At 38.9% G+C, this 24,547-nt stretch overlaps 1 protein-coding gene across 2 annotated transcripts in view; it reads right to left on the reverse strand.

Moving 5' to 3' along the window:
• SCFD1 (sec1 family domain containing 1) overlaps positions 1-24,547 on the reverse strand; it is a 39,560-nt gene that overhangs the window by 9,790 nt on the left and 5,223 nt on the right. For both annotated transcript variants that reach the window (XM_081886805.1, XM_081886804.1), the window contains 13 exons: positions 23,039-23,161; positions 22,670-22,757; positions 21,932-22,021; positions 20,461-20,516; positions 17,217-17,302; positions 16,727-16,826; positions 12,046-12,185; positions 10,811-10,901; positions 9,580-9,653; positions 8,378-8,459; positions 3,933-4,029; positions 2,643-2,713; positions 618-697 (listed from right to left, as the gene is read on the reverse strand). In XM_081886805.1, coding sequence (XP_081742931.1) covers positions 618-697; positions 2,643-2,713; positions 3,933-4,029; positions 8,378-8,459; positions 9,580-9,653; positions 10,811-10,901; positions 12,046-12,185; positions 16,727-16,826; positions 17,217-17,302; positions 20,461-20,516; positions 21,932-22,021; positions 22,670-22,757; positions 23,039-23,161 — 1,178 coding nt within the window. The remainder of the gene's footprint in view (positions 1-617; positions 698-2,642; positions 2,714-3,932; positions 4,030-8,377; positions 8,460-9,579; positions 9,654-10,810; positions 10,902-12,045; positions 12,186-16,726; positions 16,827-17,216; positions 17,303-20,460; positions 20,517-21,931; positions 22,022-22,669; positions 22,758-23,038; positions 23,162-24,547) is intronic.

The raw sequence follows: 24,547 nt of genomic DNA on the forward strand, positions 1-24,547 counted from the left end.
TACAAATAACACCTGTCTCCTACTTTACTACCTCCCAAATACTTCAGCTTCACAATTCACAAAAATAAACCATTTTGAAAGTATTATAGAGAAAATTCTGTGTTCAAAGCAGAACAAATAATTGCAATACATGTTCAAAGTCAAAGGGGTCAAAGGGGACAGGAGGGAATAGCTTAAAAAGAAAAAAAGGTATTTTTCAGAAATAACTGTAATAATCTTATCTATTACACTGGCTATCATCCTGAACCTATAAAAGTCTTAGGCCAGTTTGGTTTGGAAATGTTATATTCTAATACTTTAAAATTTCTGTAATCACTATGAAAACCCTTTTCCCCCTAGAGATGTGACTATGGTACTGAACAATGTATGACTGCAGATGCTGAATCTGACTGCTGCTCCACAATCGTGAGAATCTGAGGCACTATATTTTGAAGCAGAATAAGTTTTTAGTGTGCATGGTAGTATCTAATGCACTTCTTGTTGAATTGTTTGAGGGGAAAGAGGGACAGGATGAAGTGTCCAGTAGCCAGACAGTAGACATTTTCTTGCAACTCCAGGTCTCTCTAAGTTTTTGCAATATATAATTTCATTGCTTTATGAAAACAAAAATAACTTACTTCCATTGTTTAATGTAGTTTAAGGGACTGAGATTACACCCTGCATCTGTCAACGCTTTTTTGTATTGTTCCAGATCTGCCTAGAATCAAACAGGAGATTTGAGATGTGTTACATGTCTTCTAAATTTAGCAGTAAACTGCCACCATTATTTGCTAATAATAAATCTAACACTTTTACTTCAGGGCATAGAAAATCCTCATTATCTTCTAAACAATCATGAATACAAAAAGCACTGGATATATGCAGACATATTAACATTTCATTCAGAACAAATCATGCATGATTGCTATGAAAGTGCAAATTAAGAAGGGTGTTGAAATAACTGAACAAAAGCAATCATTGCCTTCCTTTACGCATCACTTGAACCTATGGTTAAGCTTAACTATGGTTTAAAAGTGACATATGAACTTGGCCACTATTATATTGTCACCTTACAATCTTTGAGAAACTTAAGCCAATGTAAGTTTTTAAAAATATATTCCACAACTCATTACATGAAAAATCAATGCATGGTACTCTCTGTACTATAGATTATATTCTGCTTTCAAATTTCAGGGGTGACTCCCTGCCATTATGTAGCCAAAGCAGCAGCACCCACGTAGATGGGAGATATCTATGGACTATAGGGAAAAAATCCTAAGGAGTTCAGAGAGAATGGTTTATTAAAGATCTGCAACGTAGCTCAGACGGAATACCACAGGTCAGGTTCTGAGTGGTTTACAACATTTCTGCAGCGTTGTCTAGTGGCATTAGACCCCTACTGCAGGCTGGAGGACTGTGCTGAGATAGCACAGCATACAGCAGACCTGCAATGTAGTCCAATGTTCATATAACAGGTAAGAAGCGAGACTAGTTTGCATTTCCAGTAAAAAGTTCCCCATACCTGGCAGGAAGCAACAAAATTTCATCTATTTTACTTGCCCCCTCAGACCTTGTCCCAGGCTAATCAAGCAATCAGCTGTTTGAGGAGTCTCATGCTTCAATGACTTGTATGCAAACTGACTGCATTTTCAAATTTAAAATAAAAAGTGCATATTAAATAAGATCCAAGTTAGCATAAAAGAGGAGTCCTATGTGTTACTCTTCTTTGTGCAGAATATTTTTTTAACACGAGCAAGCATTCAAGTAAGGATTCTCTACCTGCAGGCTGAAGCACCTGATCTCACTGTGTGTGTCAGTCAGCTCCTATGAAATACACTTTAGAAAGGCTAGCATTAAAAAAGCTACACTCTTCCCTTGCTGTATTACAGGGGTATGTTTCATGATGAATGCAAATCCAGAGACTCCTTGGCCATGTGGAAATAGAAAAATAATCTGCATTTTTAATACAGATTATCTTTAGTCACCTCAAATAATAATTATCCTAATTGACTTATTGCATTTTAAGCTATTTAAGCTGTCCTGATAATATATTTATAGGAAGTGATCTAGAATTATTAAAAAATACAATAAATGTTTCCAATTTCCTGTCACTGCCAAATACGTATTTCTTTATTTCAAGAAAACACACCAAAGCGCCTCACAAATTTGGTTAGTTGTGACCAAATATTTGGCAACATTTCAGAATTTAGCTTCAAGTGTGGCGGCTGGGGGAAGCTAGAAAGACCATATGAGTAAACATGTTTAGGACTGCGTTGCCAAGCAGTAAACTTTTATAGAGTTCTTTCTTAGTGGTATAAAACGCTTTCTTGAGATCCTCAACGTTGCCTACCTTTACTTTTCAGGACAGGGCATCTATGGACAAGAATTTTACACTTAACACACTGAAGTTGCTCTGTTTCTTTGTGCCCACAGAGGCAAGTGGTGAAACAATGCCTGCACATAGTACTGGAGTGAAAATAGCAGATTGCTTGTAAATCTCCTACTTTTAAACTCCAGAAGAAGATGTGTCTGTCAACCTGACTCAGGCCTGCATTTTCTATGCTCTGTCTACAGCCAGTGCCACAGCATACTACCAAGTAAGAGCAAAACACTGGGAAGGATTCCTAATGAAATTGTGTGACCGTTTCATAAAAAATCCATACCTCAGAAGGACACTGTACACAACTTATGTAATATATAAGAAACAGTCGCATCTTGTCCTCTGCAGTTCCCGCTGAGGAAAGAAAAGTTCTGAATTAATTTTCTCTCTCTTAATAATAATAATCTGTGTAATTAAAAGCAATTTGGTATACAATATCATAGCCAGGAAGTAAAACTTTGAATTGTTTCAATGAAGTGAACTAAGTTTACTAACATACAACAAAAGTTTTATATACAACTAAATAAGCAGCCTTTAAAAAAAAAAAGAGTACTGTAAACAGTTAAAATCTTTAGCAGGGATGCAATGACACTTGTAATGTGGAATGATTTAGGATAATTATGGTAGTATAACAGATGGATAATGGTAAAAGATGCTGCAAATTTAATCTTAAACATGGAATCCATGGAGGGAGAGAAGGAGGTCCGAAGGTTCAAAAGAATGTTTGAAATGGTTATATTAAATATGTATAAAATTATTTTAAAAACCAATAAAAAATATAATAAAAAATAAAAAGAGTACTCATGAGGCATGATATTAAGCCTGAAGTATGGGAAGTTGCCATCAGAGGAGGAGGATTTGTCAAGGCAAAGCTATCACTCTGGGAGTGTGACACAGCTATCACATCTCTGAAGGATTTTCCACCAGTTGTTCCAAGGCAGCCTACTTGGCCTCAAGGAAAGGTACTTGTTGCCTGAGAGCCAGGAGCTCATTGAATCGAGGATACACCCACCACTTCTGTCCAGCAGGCAGATAGTAATACGTGTGACATTCTGTACAATACACTGGATATCTCTCATCCCTGTTGTCTTTCAACCTATCTGTTTTTGTAGCCTATTGAAATAGTTTTCTAGGGAGCTTAGAATTTGTTAGTTCACAAAGGAGAAGGGCAAAGTAGTCTGCCCTAGCCTTCTCACCCTGCAGCCGAACTCGCCTGTTACCTTGGCTTGATGCTTTGTTACTGGGGTTAAGATGCTGGCTAGCATCCTCTACTTGCTGAAGCAATTGGACCAGGAGTTCCTGAGGCCTACCCTTTGACTTTAGTTTGTAAGCTGAATGTGCAAACTTTAGAAGACTTGCCAAATTTTAAAAGCTAAGACTTTTAAAGAATAAACATACCAAACAATTTCATACAGTGATATATTGTGTATGATATGATATCCGACCGGCAGTGGCATTTCAAGTTCCCAGGCAGAAAGTCTTTAATAACATGAGCTTGCTTATATGGCGACAATTCTCAGAATGTTATGAACCGAAAGAAACTTTATTGTAAAATTTTATTTTTTTTACTTACCATCAGGATCAGAAATCATGTCCAAAAGTGATTTATCCAAGGTGGACTTGCTCATGATTTTTTCTTCATATTCAAAATACAAATCTAGTTTCCGTGTCTTTAAATTAAATAAAAACAAATTTGTTGTTAGAATATCATTACTGCAGTAGATTTGATTAGCTACTTTTAATATATGAAACTGTTCATATGGTGATTTTCCTCAACCTGGGATAACCTATGATTAGAGATTGGAAGCAGGTCTCAGAATCATATGTGTACACTCCATCCCACCGTGGGAGAAAAAAAGTTTGAATAAGGGGAGCCAACATTCAAATAACCACACAATATGTTAGTTTGGTCATTCTCTTCTTCCCATGATCAGAAGCGAGAAAGTAGCATTCAAACCTGTCTTAAGACCTGTATTTATATAAAATTTATATGTCACCTTTCTTCCATTAAACTCAAAGCAGCATACATGAAGTACCCAGGTAGTCTCAAAACCAAGCACTTATCAGATTCAAATGTGCTCATCTTCAGCAAGGTTGCTATACTATGTGCCTTTAGACTGTGCTCTGGGGTCTTTGCTATAGTAGTACACACATTCTACTCATGTAAAAACACCAGGCAGGCCCCACAAATAACCCAGAGATACATTTTAAATAAAAGCACACATTCTACTCATGCAAAAACATGCTGATTCCCGAACCGTCCAAAGGCCGGATTTAAAAGGGGATTAGGTTGGATCTGGCCCCCGGGCCTTAGTTTGCCTACCCATGGTGTAAACAAGTGCAAAATGGTGCATTTTGAGGCTTTGTATGTACTTTTATGAGGCCTGAATTGGCGGTGACTGATCAAAACGAGATCTTGGGGTCAGAGTGGATAGCTTGATGAAGATGTTGGTTGAGTGTGTGGCAGCTGTGAAAAAGGTAGCCCAGAGTTTAGTGCTATGCAAGAGCAGACAAACAAAATGACTTTCTATAAGGGCCTTAGCCCTCTGTAAAGCAAAAAAGTACTTGAGGGCCACCATACAGGGGAAGGTGCTAATTGTTCTGCAAACATTTCAGGTCTTTAACTATATTCACATATTCTATGATGCTAGAGTAGTATTTGTCCAATAGTCACGATCCTTCTGTCAAACTATTTGTTCTATTAGATCTTAAAATAAACTTGTAGAAAAAGTCACATATCTACATTATTGTTTTTGGAAATACTATAAATCCATGAAAAAATCCAACAGAAATCAGAACCACAATTAGATTAAAATAAGGAAATACCATACACCAAGACTTCAACCATGTACCCACTGCTAATGCTTAACTCTCACTGAAACTAGTGGGAAAGAAAAATGCGTAAAGGTGCCCAGAACAGCAATATAAGAATGTTTCCAATAAAATGACAGCCTTTTTAAGAACAAAACAAAACAAACCCTATTTTGGCTATGATTATTAGTTGCCAAACTCCTAACAGCTTAAACAATTAACCTAAAACAAGGTTTCTTTTCTTCTAAGCTTTACCAATAAATATTTGCTAATCCATCCTGGGAAATACTGGTGTGTTCTTTCCAGAATTTTTGCTCAACACTGAAATATGCCAAAAAACTGCCAGGTTCCATGAGCTGGTGATTAATCTCACAGTTCCTCTTGCTGTGCCTTCGAAAATGATCTAACGCAATGTGGAAAGCAGCTGCAAACTGAATCTAAAAATACCACTATTACACATAGCATGATTTTAAAATTACTTCTCAGATAAAGTACAAATGATCAGATCAGGTAATACTACACTCTACGAAGTAACACCCTTTAAATAAGTCTTTGTAAATCTTTAACTGCAACTCTGTGCCCAATTACTCTTCTCTAAACTACACTGACGTCAAAAGGTATGTGTGTGTGTGCATGCCTGCACATATATGTGCAGTCTTAAGAAATTAGTCTAATCCAAATACTTTATACTAAAGGGTTTTTACCATCAGAGCCTTGCGCCTCCTTCCCAACGCCCAGTGCCTCCAGCTTTGGGAAGGCAGCATGAGGGCTAGGGGAGGGGAGGTCAAATTCTGGCCTTCTCCTCCCCCTTGGCACGACAAGGCCCGCAGGTTCCATGCTAAAGTGCTCTTGCAGCCCACTTGGTATGAAAAGTTGGACTGCCCTGAGTTCGATGATGGATCTGTCTTTTATTTTTCTTTAATAATCTCCCATCTTGAGACAGAAAGGGGACACACTAATAATTTATTCTACCTCTGCAGTGTCAAAAGCATCCACTTTAGAAAGGACATCAGATTTCTGTGCCTTGGAAGTGGGAGATAGTCAACCATGCAATTATTTCCAAACCACATCCTGCCTTGGAATTTGATCGAAGTTCAATGTAAAATGCTGCTGTCAATGACCTGCCACCACTTTCCCAGAAAAAAGAGGTGACAAGGCATCAAATAAGGACTCAACGTCACCCACTGCACATTTGACTTCAATCAAATTCTATGGAAATACTGCACTGTTATTCAGATCTCATAAAGCTGTCATGAAATGTTCCATGTCAAACATTGCAGGGGGAAAAAATGATATTGCTGTCAAATCCAGAGGAGGGGAAATAGTGTGTAAATAATAAAAATTCTTTCAATTAAAATTACACTAATTAGGTGCATTGCTGAAGGTGGGTATTAATCCATGGTATTGTTTTGGGTTACATAGATTGGGCAGCTGGTGATCACAAATTTTCAAATTCAACCGACGTAAATTATTCTTTGTGAAGTTATTCTCAGGAACCAATAAGCTTTTTAAAAGGAAAGCAGTGGATAAAATTGCTTGGGTTAGCTATTTCTGATAGTGTAGTTGTTCTCCTAATAGCAGCATGATATACAGGCATGGCCTTCTGCTTAAACATTTTCCTCTCTTTTTTTGTTCGTAAGATGAGAATATGATCTGGCAGAATACCAGCTTGTGTCTAAGATCACTTCTGAATAAGATAAAAATAAGTTTCTTATTCATTTTTATCAAACATAAGATGCTGTAGCTGTTTCAATTTTTGTTAACACTGTACATTCCAAAAATGTAGCCTATAAATTGACAACACAATGATATTCTCTATTAAAAAATGAAAGCTAGAACTTTAAAACTGGCTATGTTTTTCCACCTGAAGAATGACCCCTGCTTTAAATAATAGAACCAGGATTCCAAAATGGAACTAATGTATCCCTTCAGAGTCCTGAGAAAACAACCTTCATTTTACAGTACAGTGGACGCTCGGGTTGCGAACGTGATCTGTGCAGGAGGCACATTCGCAACCCCCAGCATCCGCAACCCGCAGCGCCGTGTCTGTGCATGTACGGGTTGCAATTCGGTGCTTCTGCGCATGCACTGAAAACCGGAAGTAACCTGTTCCAGTAATTCCAGGTTCGGTGCAGTTCGCAACCCTAAAACGAGCAACCTGAAGCATCTGTAACCCGCGGTATGACTGTACTCATATTTTTAGCTCTAGATTGAAGATGAGCGATAGTACTTTGCCTAAGGTCATGTAGAGTGTTTGTGGCTGATAGGAAATTTGCATTAGTCTACGACTTATGCTATTGGCTGCCAAACTGCACCAGTTCTCAAAAATGTTGAAGGTGATGGTAGTAGCTGCTAATGATTCAGAATGTCATGAAGTGGTGATCCTGCGAGCAAGTACTGCTGGGTGGGGCCCCTTAGGCAGGTGGTAACAATTAGTCTCCCAAAGTGGGAGCATATGATGGGGCTGGCTGGTTGCTTGCATCCCCCAGCCCCTATAAATCATCGAGTTAACCCGTTGGGGGCAGGAGAGAACATGCCGTTTATTAGATTTGTTGTTTGAGGTCCTGTAACTTGTGCCAAGGAAGAAGCCAATAAAGCCTGGTAATCCGCTCAGTGCCTGCGTGTAATTGATGAGTAGCCTGGAGGGATGAATTGGGGAGTCGACTCCCTCCATGACACAGACAACTATGGTTAAGTTTGCACAGCGAGGAAGTGGCACATCATTGCCTATCCATGTAGACTGCAATACTTGATACTGACAAGTACATACAAGCAGAATTACACTCCTCACTCAAGGCACTTAGGATGAATCCAGCTCAAGCAATTGTTCACTATAACAGCTCTTATCTACTGTCTCTCTTCTCATCAAGAATCTCTGCTCTCTCAGTTTCCCCCCCTTACTCATAATAAGGCTCCATCAGTTGCAGAACCACAGCTATAGGAATAGCCCCTTCCTCAAATGAAGCATAGCAGATCACTTCAGTGGTTCGCTTAAGTGTTCTGCAAAAATTGTAATTTTTGTTTGGCATTTTAATTTGATCGTGATAGATAGTATCTTTCTTGTTCTTTTTGCTGTTAACTTACTTGTTCCTTTTTCTAAAAATGAAGTTATTGCAAATGTTTTACAGAAGAACACTGATTTCAGAATATTTAGTAGGAAAGAAAGCTTCATGATTAGTGAGCTTCAAATAACTCTTTTTTCCATACCTTTATGTGTTCCAGAACAGCTGTTGCCACATTTGTATGAAGATCTATGAGCCTCTTCTTTTCTAGAAGCTCTGGAAGAGAGCTGAAGAAATTACATACAAACTAACTGTCCACACTATGTAGTCCAATTCAACTCCATATTTAGCATTACAAAGGCAACCCAAAATATGATATACATATGAGGGAACAAGATAACACTTTTGAGAGACAGTAGTACGCTCAAATCAGCAGCTGCTGAGATACAGGAAATGGATATCCAAAACAAGTTTAAGATTTCTGTGCGAAGACGCACTTTAGACCAGCCTTTTCCAGCCTGGTATTCTACAGATGTTTTGGATGACAACTCCCATCAACATAAGTTGACATGACATCATGAAGTACAGAATTGTAGTCCAAAATGTCAGGGGGAACCAGGTTGGGAAAGGCTGCCTTAGGCCCTACCTTGCTCTACTCACTGGCTCTGTGATAAGAGTTCCCAAGTATGTGCCTTGGGGACAGCAGGTGGGAAGGAACTTGAATGGAATCACTAGCCACTGAAAAGTTTTAAATGCCTCTAGGAGTCTCCACCTATAAACACGCACCTGTGAGATCTGAGGCCTTTGGTCACTTTGGAAGCAAGCTAATAATAACAGTTCCACCAGAGAAGAGATATGGAAGGCAAACACACAGGCAGGCAGGCAGGCAGGAGGGAGAACAGGCAATTTTAGCGGGCCATACATCGAGGCTCTCTGGCCACTGCCAGCATAGCGCAGGCAGGCAGACAGATGGGAGTGAAATGTGCTGTGCTGGCAGTGGCCAGGGAGCTGCGATGCATGGCAGCCTCAAAAAGTCTGAAACCGGTATCACAATCTGAACTTCATACCAGTTTCAGACAAAGAATCGAAATGTCACCCAGCTCTAGCTCAGGATCAGGATACTGGATATGTAAATCCTATTTCTCTGCCCCTCAGCAAATGTTACAAGATGTAATCTGCAGTGGTATGATTTCAATAATCAGACTTCCTAATCTTCCCAGCCTATAATTTGGCACCCATGTTATCTTATATCATTGGGCTACACTAGTGTGTCACAGTGTTATGCTTCTACTATGGAACATACTCTGGAGAGTCAGTCAAGTATCCTTAAAACTGAATAAGAAAGAAAACTGATTAAATGACAAGTCTTTTGCAAGCACTTAAGAATGCTTCAGTAATATTGCTTACCTAACAGCTGAAGTTAGCTTAGCTGTGTTATCAGAAAGCATACTTATTGCTCCTTCATCTTCACCTTCTAGTCCCTGGGAAGAAAAATAATTTCAAAAAAACAACCACCATATATACTTGAAGAACAAAAATATGGTGAAAATCCAGTTGAAATATTGAACTTTATAACAGAAGAACCACAATTCAATTTTACACAGGTTTTGAAGAAAGATAAATCTAGGTCTACTGGTTTATATATTTGTTTCATAGAATTTATATATCACTTAACTGGAAAAATAATTTCAAAGCAGTTCACAAAAATCACAAAAAAGGATTGAAAATACTGAAACATTTTCAAGTCTCTTCTGTTAATAATGGCCCATGGCTCCCTAAAATATGATTACCAACACAATGGGTGAATGCAGACTTCCAACAAGCCCTCTGCCAGACCTTAAAATTACCTCAAAATATAGAGATATTGTTCACTGCTTTCCTAGTGTTGTTGGCAGCTGTCTGCATCAAAAGATACAGTGTGCCTCCAGGGATGAAGTCAAACCACAGGAGAATACCAGCACCTGCTGGGGGCTGCAGAGACCAGTAACATGTAACTGCTGCCTCCTGTCTCCTCCAGCACCGAAGGGATTTATTTGGGGTACAAGCCTGGACAGTGTGTGTGGAGGTCCTGGGCTGCCCAGATGAGACGACCCCCCCCCTCTCAGCCCCACTGATGTGGTCCAAATGAAAGCAGAGCAATACATCTGGCACAAGCTTGGTTGCAGGAGTTGTTTTCCATGCATCTCCTAAAAGTGCAATCTTGTTAGAGGTTTAAACTCCCGTCCTAATAGGGTGAGCCAGTGTGGTGTAGTGGTTAAGAGCGGTAGTCTCCTAATCTGGGGAACCGGGTTCGCGTCTCCGCTCCTCCACATGCAGCTGCTGGGTGACTTTGGGCTAGTCACACTTCTGTGAAGTCTCTCAGCCCCACTCACCTCACAGAGTGTTTGTTGTGGGGGAGGAAGGGAAAGGAGAATGTTAGCCGCTTTGAGACTCCTTAAAGGGAGTGAAAGGCGGGATATCAAATCCAAACTCTTCTTCTTCTTCTTCTGTGCTGCATTGCCTCTCAAGTTCTCCCAACTCCCCCTTCCTGTGCATTTACTTCATGGAAACACCCAGTACATTTCTTGAATGTCAACATTTTAAAGCACTGTATAAATTCCAAGAATAATATTTTAAGTTAGATATAAGCAAATCTTACCATTATACTTTTAAGCCTCTTGACTTCATCTTCCTGAGCTCTGTAAGTTTCTAGCTCTTGCTGAACCGACTCGGCTACCTCTGGGAAAGGGCTAAAGAGATTATGTATTCACTGTTTAAATCTACACTTTAAATTAACACAGTCTGTAAAAACCCCGGCTTCCATAGTCCTTTATTCACGTTCATTCAGCCCACCAACCCTTTATCGCAAACACACCTGGGGCTGCACACAGTAACTCAGTACCCTTCTCTTTTCTCCTTGTTAAAATTGTTTTTTTAAAAAAACAAACCCTCACTGTCTCTCCATCCCTGCTTTACTCAAACCTCAATTTTCTTCTCAGTGTCCCTCTGCCTAACTTCTGCCATTGTTTGAGGAGTCCAGCAAGAAGGACACTGAAAATTGGCTGTTTTAAACCTCTTCTTCTTCTATTCCTCAGCTGCTTCATGTGTGAGAGATAAACAATATGAAGCCTTCAAACATTTCATAGTAACTTCCCACAATTATGTATTTCACTTCTCGTACCCTGTGTTGTCTTCGACATGACGTTCTAGATTCAATGTAGTAATTTAGAAGATATTTTATTAACAAGCAAACACCAATCTATGTGTAACACCCATCAAGTGACCTTAGTCTTCTGTAACTGAATAAGCTAACTGACAGATTTGCTGTTAAGATTTTATTCATCTTAAATATAGAGTAACATATATCATCATGTTGTGTAAAGAAGGCTGCAAAACTGGAGAGAGGAGGAGGCATGAAAATGGGAGTGGTCTGTGTGCAAGGGAGGAGGGGGCTGGAGGAGGTGCAAAGGGGGTTAAAAAGGAGGGAATAAGAGGAATGGGATTGAAGCAGGGGCATGAAAGGGTCTGTAGAATAGAAGGGGGTGGCTTCATAGACAGGCAGAAGGTGAAAAGGCTGCTTAGTAGTTGCAATGTGTGGGATGAGAAAGATGCAAGAGGTTACTCTGGGGGTTATTTGTATTCAAGGAGAGTTGAACAAAAGGAAGTTGGGGTGAAGGTGAAAATGAGTGCAAAGCAAGCCTGAAGAAGAGAGATGTGGCTTTGGAAATGGGGTTAGGAAGGTGAACAGTGACCTCCGTAATGGCATGAGGTGGGAAGGGGTTTGATGTGGTGGGGAATGGCAGAGAGATTGGTAGGTGGAGTGAGCAGGGGCAAAGCCCCTAGTTAATAATAGACCTTGAAGCAGAAGTAGTTAATTTAAAATATCCAGCTTACCTTCCTTTATGCTTCTGCCAAAATTTATCAGCTGCAGTTAAATCATATGACTTTTTATTTTTTTTCTTTGGTCTAGCACCTGCTGGGGAATTTTCCATTCCTGAAGACTCTTCCAAAACAACTCTGTTCAAATGAAAATCCTTTAAAGAAAATTATATGGATTAAACATTTTTGCCTGCTGCCCCACAATGGAAAGCAGAATATTCCTAATTCAAAATGGGATTATAAAAAGGGCAACTGTTGAATGTGATTCTGAATATGCAGAGCAAATGAAATCTCATATTCTTTCTATTAAATATGAAATTTTAAACGCTGCCTCAAATTGTGCTAGTTTACTTGTAGTCTACTCTTTGTACAAAAGCTTAAGAATAGATATTATTATTGGCTTTTTCCATTGGGCAACTGTTGCAACTTCTGAATATTACAAAACATTATTTGGCTATGTTTCTGCGAAACATTCAGAAGCTTTTTAATTTGCCTCCTTCCTCTTTTGTTCTGAGAATGCCCAGGCAATCCAAGACAACCTGGGAAATGGGAGGGGTGGGGATGGAAGAAAATATACATTGAAAATGAGAGAAAATAAGGTTCTCCTTTTTCCTTGCTGTGGATTACCCTCTCATCCTCTGAACTGGAGTCTCCACTGTATGAAGAACAGCTTGGAGATGGGATAGAGAAAAGAGAGACAAAGGGAGTTCTTTAATTTTGCCCATATCTATCTCCTCTCATTCCTGGAACCATTTCAGGCAACACAAATGAAAGGCACCTCTGGATTATTATTATTAAATGCATTTACATCCCACATTTCCTCACACAGTTGGTGTTTGGAGAATTAAAAATGGCATCTCCCTAGAAGCTGCAGCTACCAGTGCAACTCTCTGTATTTGTTTCTTACTTTTAAAAATAATGGCTAAAGGTTAGTAACTGTCCTTACTGTTCTTTTTCTCTGCCTAGCAAAAAGTCAAAATGGAAGAGTCACACATTATATTAAACACTACACACAACTATAATAAGCATTTCACTCTGGCATATAATTGTGTTCAAATAATAGCACAGAATTGTAGAGCTGGAAGGAACACAAAGGGTCATCTAGTTTAACCCCATGCAATGCAGAAATCACAACTAAAGCATCTATGGCCATCCAACCTTTGCTTAAAAACCTCCAAGGAAGGAGAGTCCACAACCTCCTGAGGGAGACCGTTCCACTTTCAAACAGCTCTTACTGTCAGAAAGTTTTATCAGTTGTTTAGTCAAAATGGCTCCTAACTTGAAGCCACTGGTTTGAGTCTTACACTCCAGAGCAGGAGAAAACATGCCACTACAGAGAAGGTCCATTCTCATGTTGCCATAGCTTCAGGTATTGTGGTCCCGAGCCATTTAACTCGTTGGGCCTGGAAACTAATTGGCAGCCAAACCAGGGTTGGCATTATATGCTCAAACAGTCTTGCCCCGGTGAACAACCTAGCCACCAAATTTGGCTCTTCAATGGCATTAATCCAACAGCAAATGGGAGGATACTGCAATTTTCCAAGCATTTTCTCCTTATACTGACTGGCATTATTATATTTCAGCTCCATTTATATCTATTTTCCCAACCAAAAATACGGTAAAACTTGTACATCTGTGTAGGAAGAACAGACTCCAACACTTCAGGTGGTAGGAATGAAATGGGGGAGATGAGGATGTCCTATGGACTACTCAGTTCATAAGAATGGAAAGAGGATCTAATAGACTGGTACTGCCATGGGAGGGGTGGGGAGAAAAAGAGAGAAAAGAGTTGGGTAGGAGAGCGCCAAGCCTACTCTTTGCTTTGCTTGACTCCTCTAGTAAAGAACTGAAAGATATTAATGTGAATTATGGGGAAATGTCTACCGCACTCAGGAGAAGAAAAATATTTTCTGTACTTTCACAGAACACAACTTTCTGACTTCCAATGAAAAGAGTAATGCAATTCTCCACAGATCAACCTGTTTATAAGCAGCAATGGTACAGTTATTACCTAAACAGATGAATTGCTATAAATATGTAGCTGGAATGGCATTTGGTTCAGCATGCCACAATCTCCCTTGAGTACATCAGCCGAGAGAAAAATGAACATTGATTTAAATGAAGAAGAAAAAACTTATGTAACTTTTTCCCACTACAAAAATAAAAATTCTATAAAAGGGATAAAATGCCCCTAAATAAATTATACTAGCTTTATGGAGTATTAATTCTGAAATTCAACTTGTATGTCAGAAATGTTAGAAAAACATCTATAAACTCTATTTAAAATGTTTCCTAGAAATATGCTTTTAAGAAGTGGTTATTATTTGAATTTCAAAGGTAAGTGTATCCTAAAAACAATTTCATATATCAGAACCCCCACCTGCTTTAAGACATAATATACATTTTCTTGAAATAGTTTATTTTTATTAAGATATGTGATCAGTATTCTCCATAGGCAAGACTATGAGTGTCTGTGCAGATGGAGTGTTGTAATAACATGCTCTTGAATTCCACCCATATTTTATTGTATTACAATTTGAATTCCATACAAATCAAAATATTATAAATTAAAAGTAGCAGCAAATATACAATTAAAAATCAATATGAATGTTTAATGTGATGCATATCCACAAACATACCATGGACCACCACTAGTGGTTCTCGGACAACAGTTTGGGAATCTCTGGTTTGGGTTTATAAACAAAAATGAAGGATTTTTCAAAAAGAAAGTTAATATGCCCAGATCGGTAGCAAGGGGAGTTGTCAAGTCTTAAAAGACTGATAAATTTATTATGGCATACCGGTAATTTATGTAAGTGGACTCTAGTCTCCTTCAGATGCATAAAGTTACATGTAGATGGAGAGGCCTGAAATAGTCTAACTCTAACAGGGCTATATCCTCTGGAAATTTTAAAAGCAGCTCTGGTTAACAGCTCTCCATAATTTTTTAGGTTTTCTTTTCCTAGTTAAAAAACAGCAACTTGTAATCGCAAGACTGTCTTGTTATTCTTTGAGTTTCTTAATATGGAACATCTACACCATCTTGTGGTGATGATTAATATTTTAATGTTTAATGTTGATAGTTGTGTTATGAACTGAATAGGAATCATAAAACAGTACTAAATATTATGCTGATGATGTGTGAAAACTTCATGAAATATTCAAACAGTAAACTAAAAGCTTTTGTTACAACAGGTCAAAATGATCCTAAGTATATTTAATGGCTATATTTCATTTAAATTTCTATACCTCCCATCCTCTAAGGATCACAGGGCTGTTTACAATATAAAAACTCAAAAATACATAACACAGAAAAAAACAGTTTAAAATGCCATAGATTGTTTAATTAGCCAAAGGCCTGGAAAATGAGGAATGGTTCCTATAGATATGTAACGAAGGCACCAGGTGAGCCTTCTAGGAGAGCATTCCACAAATTGGAAGCCACCACTGAGAAGGCCAATTCTTGTGCTACCTCCCTCCAGATCTCTTGCAGAGGAGGCACACTAAGAAAGACCTAAGATGATGATTGTAGGTTGGGGGTAGGTTCATATGGGGAGAGGAATTCTTAAGTTATTGTGGTCCCAAGCCGTTTAAGGCTTTATAGTCAAAACCAGCACTTTGAGTTAGGCCCGGAAAACTAATTGGCAGCCAGTGGAGTCAGGCCAGGATTGGTGTTTTATGCTCAAACTATCTTGCCCTGGCCGCTGAATTCTGCACCAGTTGAAGTTTCCAAACCATCTTCAGAAGTAGCCCCACATATACGTTGCAATAATCTAACCTAGAGGTTACCAGAGCATAGACAACAGAAGTTAAGCTATCTCTGTCAAAACAGGGGTACAGCTAGGCTACCAGCCAAAGCTGTTGGAAGGCACTTTGGACCACCTAGACCACCTGAGCCTCAAGCAACAGCAATGGATTAAGAAGTATCCACAAGGCACATTCCCTCTTCTTTAGAGGTATTGTAACTTCATCGAATACAGGCCACCTTCCCATCTGGTCTAAAGGAACCACCCATTAAGAGTGCCTCAGTCTTATCCAGATTGAGCTTCAGTTTATTAGCTCTCATCTCATCTCGCTGTTATTACTGCATCCACTATGCACATCACACAAGTTCAGTGGTCTACAAATATGGTAACCAACGCATATAAAATCCACCTCACCAGAAAGCAAGTACAAAAGCAATGTACTTGTAGAGCAGCAAGTGAAAAACCAATCTCACTGACTACTAGAAATAATGAATGGTTATGAAGTCCAGCCAAAATTTGAGGAATCTGACAGCACAACTGTCATTATGTGAAAGTTAGGTAGTAACCAAATTTGTACTACAGCAGACCACAGCCTCAAATTACATTCATAAACAGTTATAATGGGAGGGAAATTATGGTTCAAACTAACAGCTGTTTTGCACATGTAAGGATTTCTGTTTTCCTTTATGTGGAAAGAAATGGGTTTTTAGGCAGTTTTACCAGCCATGGATGGGGAATCTGTGGCTCTACAGATGTTGTTACTCAAACTCCCATCAGTTCTAGCTAGCATAACTGATGGTCAGGGATGATGGGAGTTGTCATCCAATGCTATCTGGAGAGAAACAATTTCCCCATTCCTGTCTTAAGGCAAGCACTGAACCAAAGTTTTACATTATTGAGCTGGTAATAACAAACAAAGACTATATAGTCACAAAAAACAAGTTTCTTACCAGTACATCGTGCACTAAGGCTTGGTAGGTCCAAGTATGGTGTAGAGGAGTTGCCAAATCGATGTTTCTGTCAACAAGTACTAAGAGAGGTCTCTGGAAACTAAATAAAAATATTAAGTTAATAACCTGAAACATATTTGGAATATTTCTGTGGCCAAATTCATTGCCAAACCCTGCAGAATAGTTACGAAATATGAAGCATTTTGCCACCTGCTAAATAATAATAATAATAATAATAATAATAATAATAATAATAATTTATTTATACCCTGCCCATCTGGCTTGGTTTCCCCATTTCCCCATTTTAAAATCATTCCATCATTTTAAAATCATGTAGAATGTTTTTCTCTTCTTAGGATTTTAAATCCCAATATTGCTATATCTTCCAGCTAAGCAGATGAAAAGCAATGACATGCTGCAAATCTGCAAAGCATGAATACATATAGGACTTTAAAAAGGGATGCTGAAAAATACAAGTAGATGTTGATACCTGAATTGTCCAACTCCAAGTGTGTCACCTGTGAAAAGGCTGTTTCTGGCATCTCTGAGGTTCTCCCGGAGTTTCTTATCTAGTTTCTGAAAAAGATTTATCAGAGCTTTCATATATCCATAAAGGTAAAGGTAAAGGGACCCTGACCATTAGGCCCAGTCGTGACCGACTCTGGGGTTGTGGCGCTCATCTCGCTTTATTGGCCGAGGGAGCCAGCGTACAGCTTCCGGGTCATGTGGCCAGCATGACTAAGCCACTTCTGGCAAACCAGAGCAGTGCACAGAAACACCGTTTACCTTCCCGCTGGAGCGGTACATTTATCTACTTGTACTTTGACGTGCTTTCAAACTGTTAGGTTGGCAGGAGCAGGGACTGAGCAACGGGAGCTCACCCCGTCGTGGGGATTCGAACCACCAACCTTCTGATCGGCAAGTCCTAGGCTCTGTGGTTTAACCCACAGCGCCACCTACATCCCCATATATCCATAAATATAGCTAAATATAACAGAATGAACCTGTCAATTTCCCCACAGCCTATATGAGGACGAAGATGAAAATAATGAGAAAATGGTCCATGATGAAATAACGGTAGAGAGATAACCAGCTTGAGATTACCTTCTGGAATTGAAAAGGTGGGGTATAAATATCTCAATAATCAAGGAAAGCTGAAAGATTCAAACTTGAGAATGGAGCATTTTAAACTTACTGTGAATGCTCCTTTTGGGAATGTGAGGGAGACAATAGGCTCAGTAAACACTGGCTAAAGATCCACTACCCAGACATAGACAGGGGTAAGGTAATGAAAGTAAAAGCTTAGCAGCCAACCCTCACATCCTGCCTCCAGTTCCTGCCCTGTTGCCAAGTTCCTGCAGACCTTAAGGAAGTGAAAACCGGGAGACAAAACCAAGAGGAAATTCAAGAAGAATCGTAATCAGGAGAAGAAGAAAAAACTATGAAAAGGCATGACACAAAGAGGATGTCTGACAAGTTCAAATGTTGGTGAAATTGCTGATATAAAAAGGAGCCAACTGAAAAGGCAAGGTCAAATAGAAAACTGGATGCCACTCAACCACAAGGATTGGTCAGAAGGTCTTGTGTGTGTCCCCAGAAGCAGCATTCACATTATTCAATAGTTTGTGCTCTGTGAGAGCCCTTCAGTAAACAATGGGAAGTGCTCAAGCTACTCATCATAAACCAGGTAACTGTGCTACAAATCTCCAAAACAGAACCATTAGCAGAGTGAGCAGCAAATGCTGCTGAAGTCCTGGTGGAATGAGCTGAGCTGTGGTGTTTAAAGGTGAGGGATATGTTGGATCTCATAAGCCACTACAATAGATGTTGAAAACTTTGCTAAGGTGGAGCAAGACAAACAGGATGTAACAAAGGCATGTGTCACTGTGGTAAAATCAGACATCAGATTTCCTGTACTGTTTCTTTTGCACAGCTAATCTTATTTGTTCTTGTTTCCCCCCCCAGAAGGAATCTTGAATGCCCAGGCTGAGATAAACTAACCTATTCCAAGCAAGGCAGGGAAAGGAACTGGAGCCAATATGAGGGGTGGCTGCTAAACTCTTTCATTTTATTATTCCTGCCTGTCTTTGGATGGGACTGAACCCATTGTTTACTGAAGGGCTCCTGCATGCTCATAGAGAAATGTCATTTTCCTATGAGCCATCAAAATTTTGTGATAATGTTTACATTAGATGTCCCACTTAGCTAACACTTCCATTGTTATTGTGATGACTATGTGAACAGCATAGACACCTTTGGTGTCACTTATATTGCATAGCAATGCTACACCATTCTGCAATCTTTTCTTTTTCATGTGTTACCGTCTTTGAAGGCTGAGTGTTCATACACTCCTTCCAAAACGATTTAAGTTCATCTACATTCTGCCTTTATTCTTTCATGGAACTCTTGGAAGTGTACACAGGGTTCTGATATTATCTCCCATCCAAACACTAAGGCGATCCAAATCTTTTCATAAGAAAGCTTCATGAAACAACAAAGTCTTAAGTTGGCACCGAAACTCAGTACAGACTGTGCCAGATTGCTTTTTCTATACAAAAAGCACCACACTATTTCCTGTTGAGGACAGTCTGACACTGCCAGTCACTAGACATGCCTGAGTGGCATATTGCAAAGATTAGACCAGGTATAAGGAATAAGGTGATCTTTTAAGTACACTACCCCTAGTTCATGTACAAATACACTGTGTTCTCAGTTCATGCCCTTGAGAGGCACCATATTACACATGGGCCATTTTTAAAAAGGGGACAAACAGGCCTTTCCACTTTACATCAGAGCTATCTCCTCCCTTCCCAAGTATTACTGTTTTAAAAATATTCCACTATTGTTGCAAGCTAGCATAAGCTCAGTACTAACCCCACAATCTTATGCACACTTAACTGGAAGCAAGTCCCACTGAACTGAATAGGACTTGTGTCTAAGTACACATGCATAGGGTTATGCTGGACCAATAAAGAAGCTCTATCTTACAAAGAACTCAATATAATTTAGAGTTCTTCCCATATACTCAACCTTGTCTGAAGAGACAACACTTTCATATGCCACTAGCTTTCCTTCCTAGACTACAGGAGCGCATGCCAGGATGTAATCAAAGACACATAAAACACATGCACCTAGAAGCAAGGGGGCACTGCATACCCAGGTCAGTTAAGAGGCAGCTAGCCAAGAACAACATACAATCCAAGACATGGGAAGTACTCAAAGGTAGTGGAATACTTCATGATGGAGAAACCACCAAATCAACCTAACCTCTGCTGGCTTACCATTAGCAGGAGCTGGTTGAGCAGATTTTCCTGATAAGGCCTTTTAAAACTATTCCCTCCCACTGGAACCAATGGGAGGGAAAATAATTATGCCCAGAGTTTGCATACTTCTTAAATCGTGCACAGAGTGCACAAGCCTAAGGCTGGTTTATGTAGCACGAAACCATAGCTTAATGCTATGTCCAAACCCAGAAATTCTACTGCACATGTCTTCCTAAGAATTGCAGTGGATAAAAACATTCTTAGATTGTGTCTGTTTAGCTTGGGACACACAAGTGGAGTTACCATGACAATGTAAAGTTACATTGACCGTTCTGTCTCCTCTGTGATATAGCTCAGTAAAAACAATTGTCTGTCTGCTGTTCGGCTTTCAGTTAAACAGTGATTCTCCCTTCATGATGCCTGTCATACATATTTCAAAAATTAATTCAGTTGGGATATTTCACAACTCACCACTGCCACCATTTCTGCTGCTGTTCCCCTTGAACATCGGATTATTGGAATAGCTCCTATTAAAAAATAAAAATTGATTTTTTGGGGGGAAATGCTGTTATAGAGTCTACTATGTTTCTTTTAGGATAAATGGCTTTTATATTGCCTGCTAGCAAGTTAATTTTATTAAATAAATATGGGTTAATAATATTTAAACAAAGCTTATGAAAACTTTCTAAAGTGCTGAGAAATTCCCTTATTCAGAGGGAATTTTTGAGCATTTTTTAAAAGGCTAGCCAATAGGAGATAGCTAGACACCTCTTAAGCTGTTAAATGTATTTCTTAGTTCTCCAAAGGGATCATTTTGCAGACCTAATACAGGACATATCTACTTTATATCTTCCAGGAGATTTAAGTAATTGAATTGTTTGAAACCACATTCTGAAACATCACATCTTGAGTGACAGATTATCACTGTCATAACAGGACATGCAAACTTAAATAGGGAAGCTTTTCCTGAACAATTCTTAATTTTTAATCTTTAGCCAGATACAGATGGGTAAATTGTAAGCTCTGAGTTCAAACAATTCATGTATCAAGAGCATCTAATATCTATCAGTATCTTTAATTCCTACAAATTACTAAATGTTCAAAGAGAATAACATGAAATCATATCATACTGTTGCTGTCCTCGGTCTAGGACTCTATTTCTTTTTTGACAACATTTACAGAAGAAATCCTTATTTTACAAACTCCAAGCCAGTGCAGAAATGAGGTTGTATCCAATGAACTGTTCCACCAACGCATGGACTTCCACTTCTCGCAAACCCTCTCAAATCTGTTCTCCCAAGTCTCTGTAGCAGATTCAGGGAGGGTGCAGGGAGAGGAGCAGTGGAACAGGATGAACCTTTTCTCAATTACTTTGCTATACAACACCCATAGGGTTGGATCCACAAAATCCAAGTGGAAGTGGGTGGGCAGAATATGATTTCTCCATAGCAGCTCCCAAAAGCCTCTCCAGAGGTCTAGAGGATACTGCTGAATGCGGCAGGAAGCTGAGGGCAAAGGGGAGGTCCCTGAAAATGTGAAAATTTCTGCATGAGCAAATTCACTTAACCATTGATCTGAACAATTCCTATGCTTTCTTTTCCTCTCTTCCAGCTGAATTCACCCTACTTCATGTTTCACTACTATTCATGGTGCAAAATTATTTGTGTGCTAATGTTTATTTCAAGCATGATGAACCATCTTCAAATTCTTTTTTGAAACTCTGCTTTATAACAGCATTTGAAGCTGGTTTGCAATCTCTAGGAATAGGTAACCATGAATAGAGCTCAATTCTGTAAAAACAATCAGGGCACTGGGCATTTTTGAGGAAGAGGTGGCTCGCTTTATCCTAACCACCTCCTTCGAATGACATATTACCTAATGTAGAGGGAATTTCACAGCATTCCTTACAGAGGTATGGTATTTAAGAGACCAACACACTTACCAAGTGTAACAAAAAAACAGAAAAGGCTGTCTACAATTGTATCCATTACAGTTTCCATTTCCGTGTCTGTTATATCTGGTCTGTTGATGGCTGCAATACCAAAAAGGGAGGAGAAAAAAATCACATTACTGTACTGTATAAATTATGCCTGTGTGTCATTCACTCTAGATTAAAAGCTGAAAATTCTAGCATACCAAAACAATTTTAAAATATCAAGGTGTATCCAATGCTGTCTGTTGTGTGAGAGGTTATCACCTTAATCTCTTCCCCCTGCAGCCTTGCGTGCACCTTCAAAATTTGCCCCAAAGGGACGAAGGAGAGGAAGCAAATCTGGGGGGCACGTAGGGGGCTGCAGGGGTGATGAGAGGAAGCAGCAACTTGCCGCATGAGCAGCAGTCTGACTGCATGTTGGATTCTACCCTCCATTTATGTTTCTTGCCTGACAGTATAAAAATATATATCCTGGGTCTATGACACAAAAATAAGTTACTCGGTCTAAACAACAGAAAGCACTTTATGTGCTTGCTTTCATAAACTTCAATAATCCATTACAGCTCAATAATAAATGTAGGCAAGTAATCAAGGTGAATAATGGAAAATGATATCAGTAGAAAAACTCCACACCGTCACCAGCATTAGAATGTCTGCGTGCACATACAGAATTACATTATACACCATTATGTTCTCTTCAAATGCTAGACATTTAACAAAATAACTGTTTTAGAATAATCCACCTACCACGATACGAAACAAGCTCCTTGTTTTGATTGCATAATAAAAACATATCATCTTCCAAAGTAATGAAGTTGAGATATTGGTCAAAAACCTATACATCAAAACAAAGGGATCGTTAGTAAGAATAACATGTAAATGATTAGTATATATTAAATCAGTAATATATCAAAACATTATTTTTATTTAAGGAACAACAAGGGCTTATATGCAATAGCAGTATTATCTTTGCAAAATAGTTCCAACCTGCACAAATTGAAATACCCAATTTTGCCAACTCCCAACTTAAGAACCCCACACTTCAAAAAACTTGTTGAATCAGTTTTGAAAGTAACAGGTACTCCCAATATGAATATTTGGAGTAATGTACTTTACCTTAGCTACTTGTGCTACTGCACTGGCACCCAGAGCAGCATTTGCAATATCTTCCAGTTTACTTCTTGAAATGGCAGAAATAAAATTTAAATAATAATATTCGTAAAGCTGGTTTCTAAGATCCTGAAAGAAAAAATGAATGTTAAAAACACCAGAATTTTTAGATAAAAAGTATACTTTAAACATGAAATCCTTTACTATACAGTAGTGCTTCTAAAATTTAATCTCCTATAAGGCAGCATAACCCATGCCAATAACAGACAATAGACCCATTTAATATTATCCAAGTATCCACACTTCAAACCAAAAATGAACAGAATATGCCATTTCTTTATTTAGCCTGTTTTGACCCCAGTAAGAAGCTTTTCTGCTGAGCTCATTTGGGTAAATTTTGAATATATTGATTAGTTCATTTTTCTGCACATTGTGTTATTGCATCTGTCCTGGATTAGATCTGTCTAGAGAAGAACAAAGTCTGAGATTTGAGTTTAAAAGCCTCTGCAGTGTCTGCATGTGTCCTGCAGGTGTCAGCAGTGTTAAATTGCTATGCCGGACATTCATTCACTATAAACTGCAATCCTAAATTGCACCAATACAAAGGTTGTGGCCTGCCCTGCATGGGCTTTGATGGGAGAAAAAAATAATGTATGCAACCTGATTATATATAATTCCACTAATACCATCTGTTGCCTCAGCTTGTATAATATACATTAAATCTACAGGAATGGGGCATAATGAATCATTTTCATGGGCATGGTTCCAGAAATCACTCCAAGAGATATCTCAGATTATGAAATGTTACATTCAAATCACCTGAAAACCTTAATCAAATTAAGAATGTTGCAACAATTTTGGCTCACGTTCTTTACAAAAGGTGAAAATCATATTGTCATAATGCTCAGAGGTTGGGGTAAAAGAGAATGAAGGTTTTTTTCCCCATGTGAAAAGGAGATTTGAGTTACACCTGATATTCACTGCTATATCAATTTCTGGATTTTAAGAAAAAGTTAAGCAAGCAAGCCAGTGTTACAAACTGAGATATGAAAGCTAGGAGCTAAATGCACCTTCAACCTAGGTTATGGGTGCAATAACGGAATGTCTAGGCACACTTTTTTATAACAAGAATACAAAGCTGAAAATGAATGAACTGCAGCTAAAATATTATGCTCATTTTTCACATGATCTGGTCCTTCCCCTGCCCACCCCCCCTAATATTCTTAAGAGGGTCTCTTGTCCAGTCTTCAGAGAGTAGCTGGAAGTGGGGAGGCAGAAAAAGGTCTTCCTTTTCTTCCACTCTGCAGTTTGAAATCTTAGGCACAGTACTGCGCCCAGAGCTCAGAAGCTGCTCATGCTAATGAAATTCCCTGTCGCAAAATGCGCCTAGAACAATCGGAGCTTCGAACACTTGACACCTGATATATTCGTAGACACTAGCACAGGTAGTAGATAGACTTTAAAACTGCAAGGAAAGTAGTGAATAATCATACAAGACAACACATTTGCAGGGGC

Source organism: Podarcis melisellensis (genome assembly GCF_964234715.1).
Source record: "Podarcis melisellensis genome assembly, chromosome: 1".
Taxonomy (NCBI): Eukaryota; Metazoa; Chordata; class Lepidosauria; order Squamata; family Lacertidae; genus Podarcis; species Podarcis melisellensis.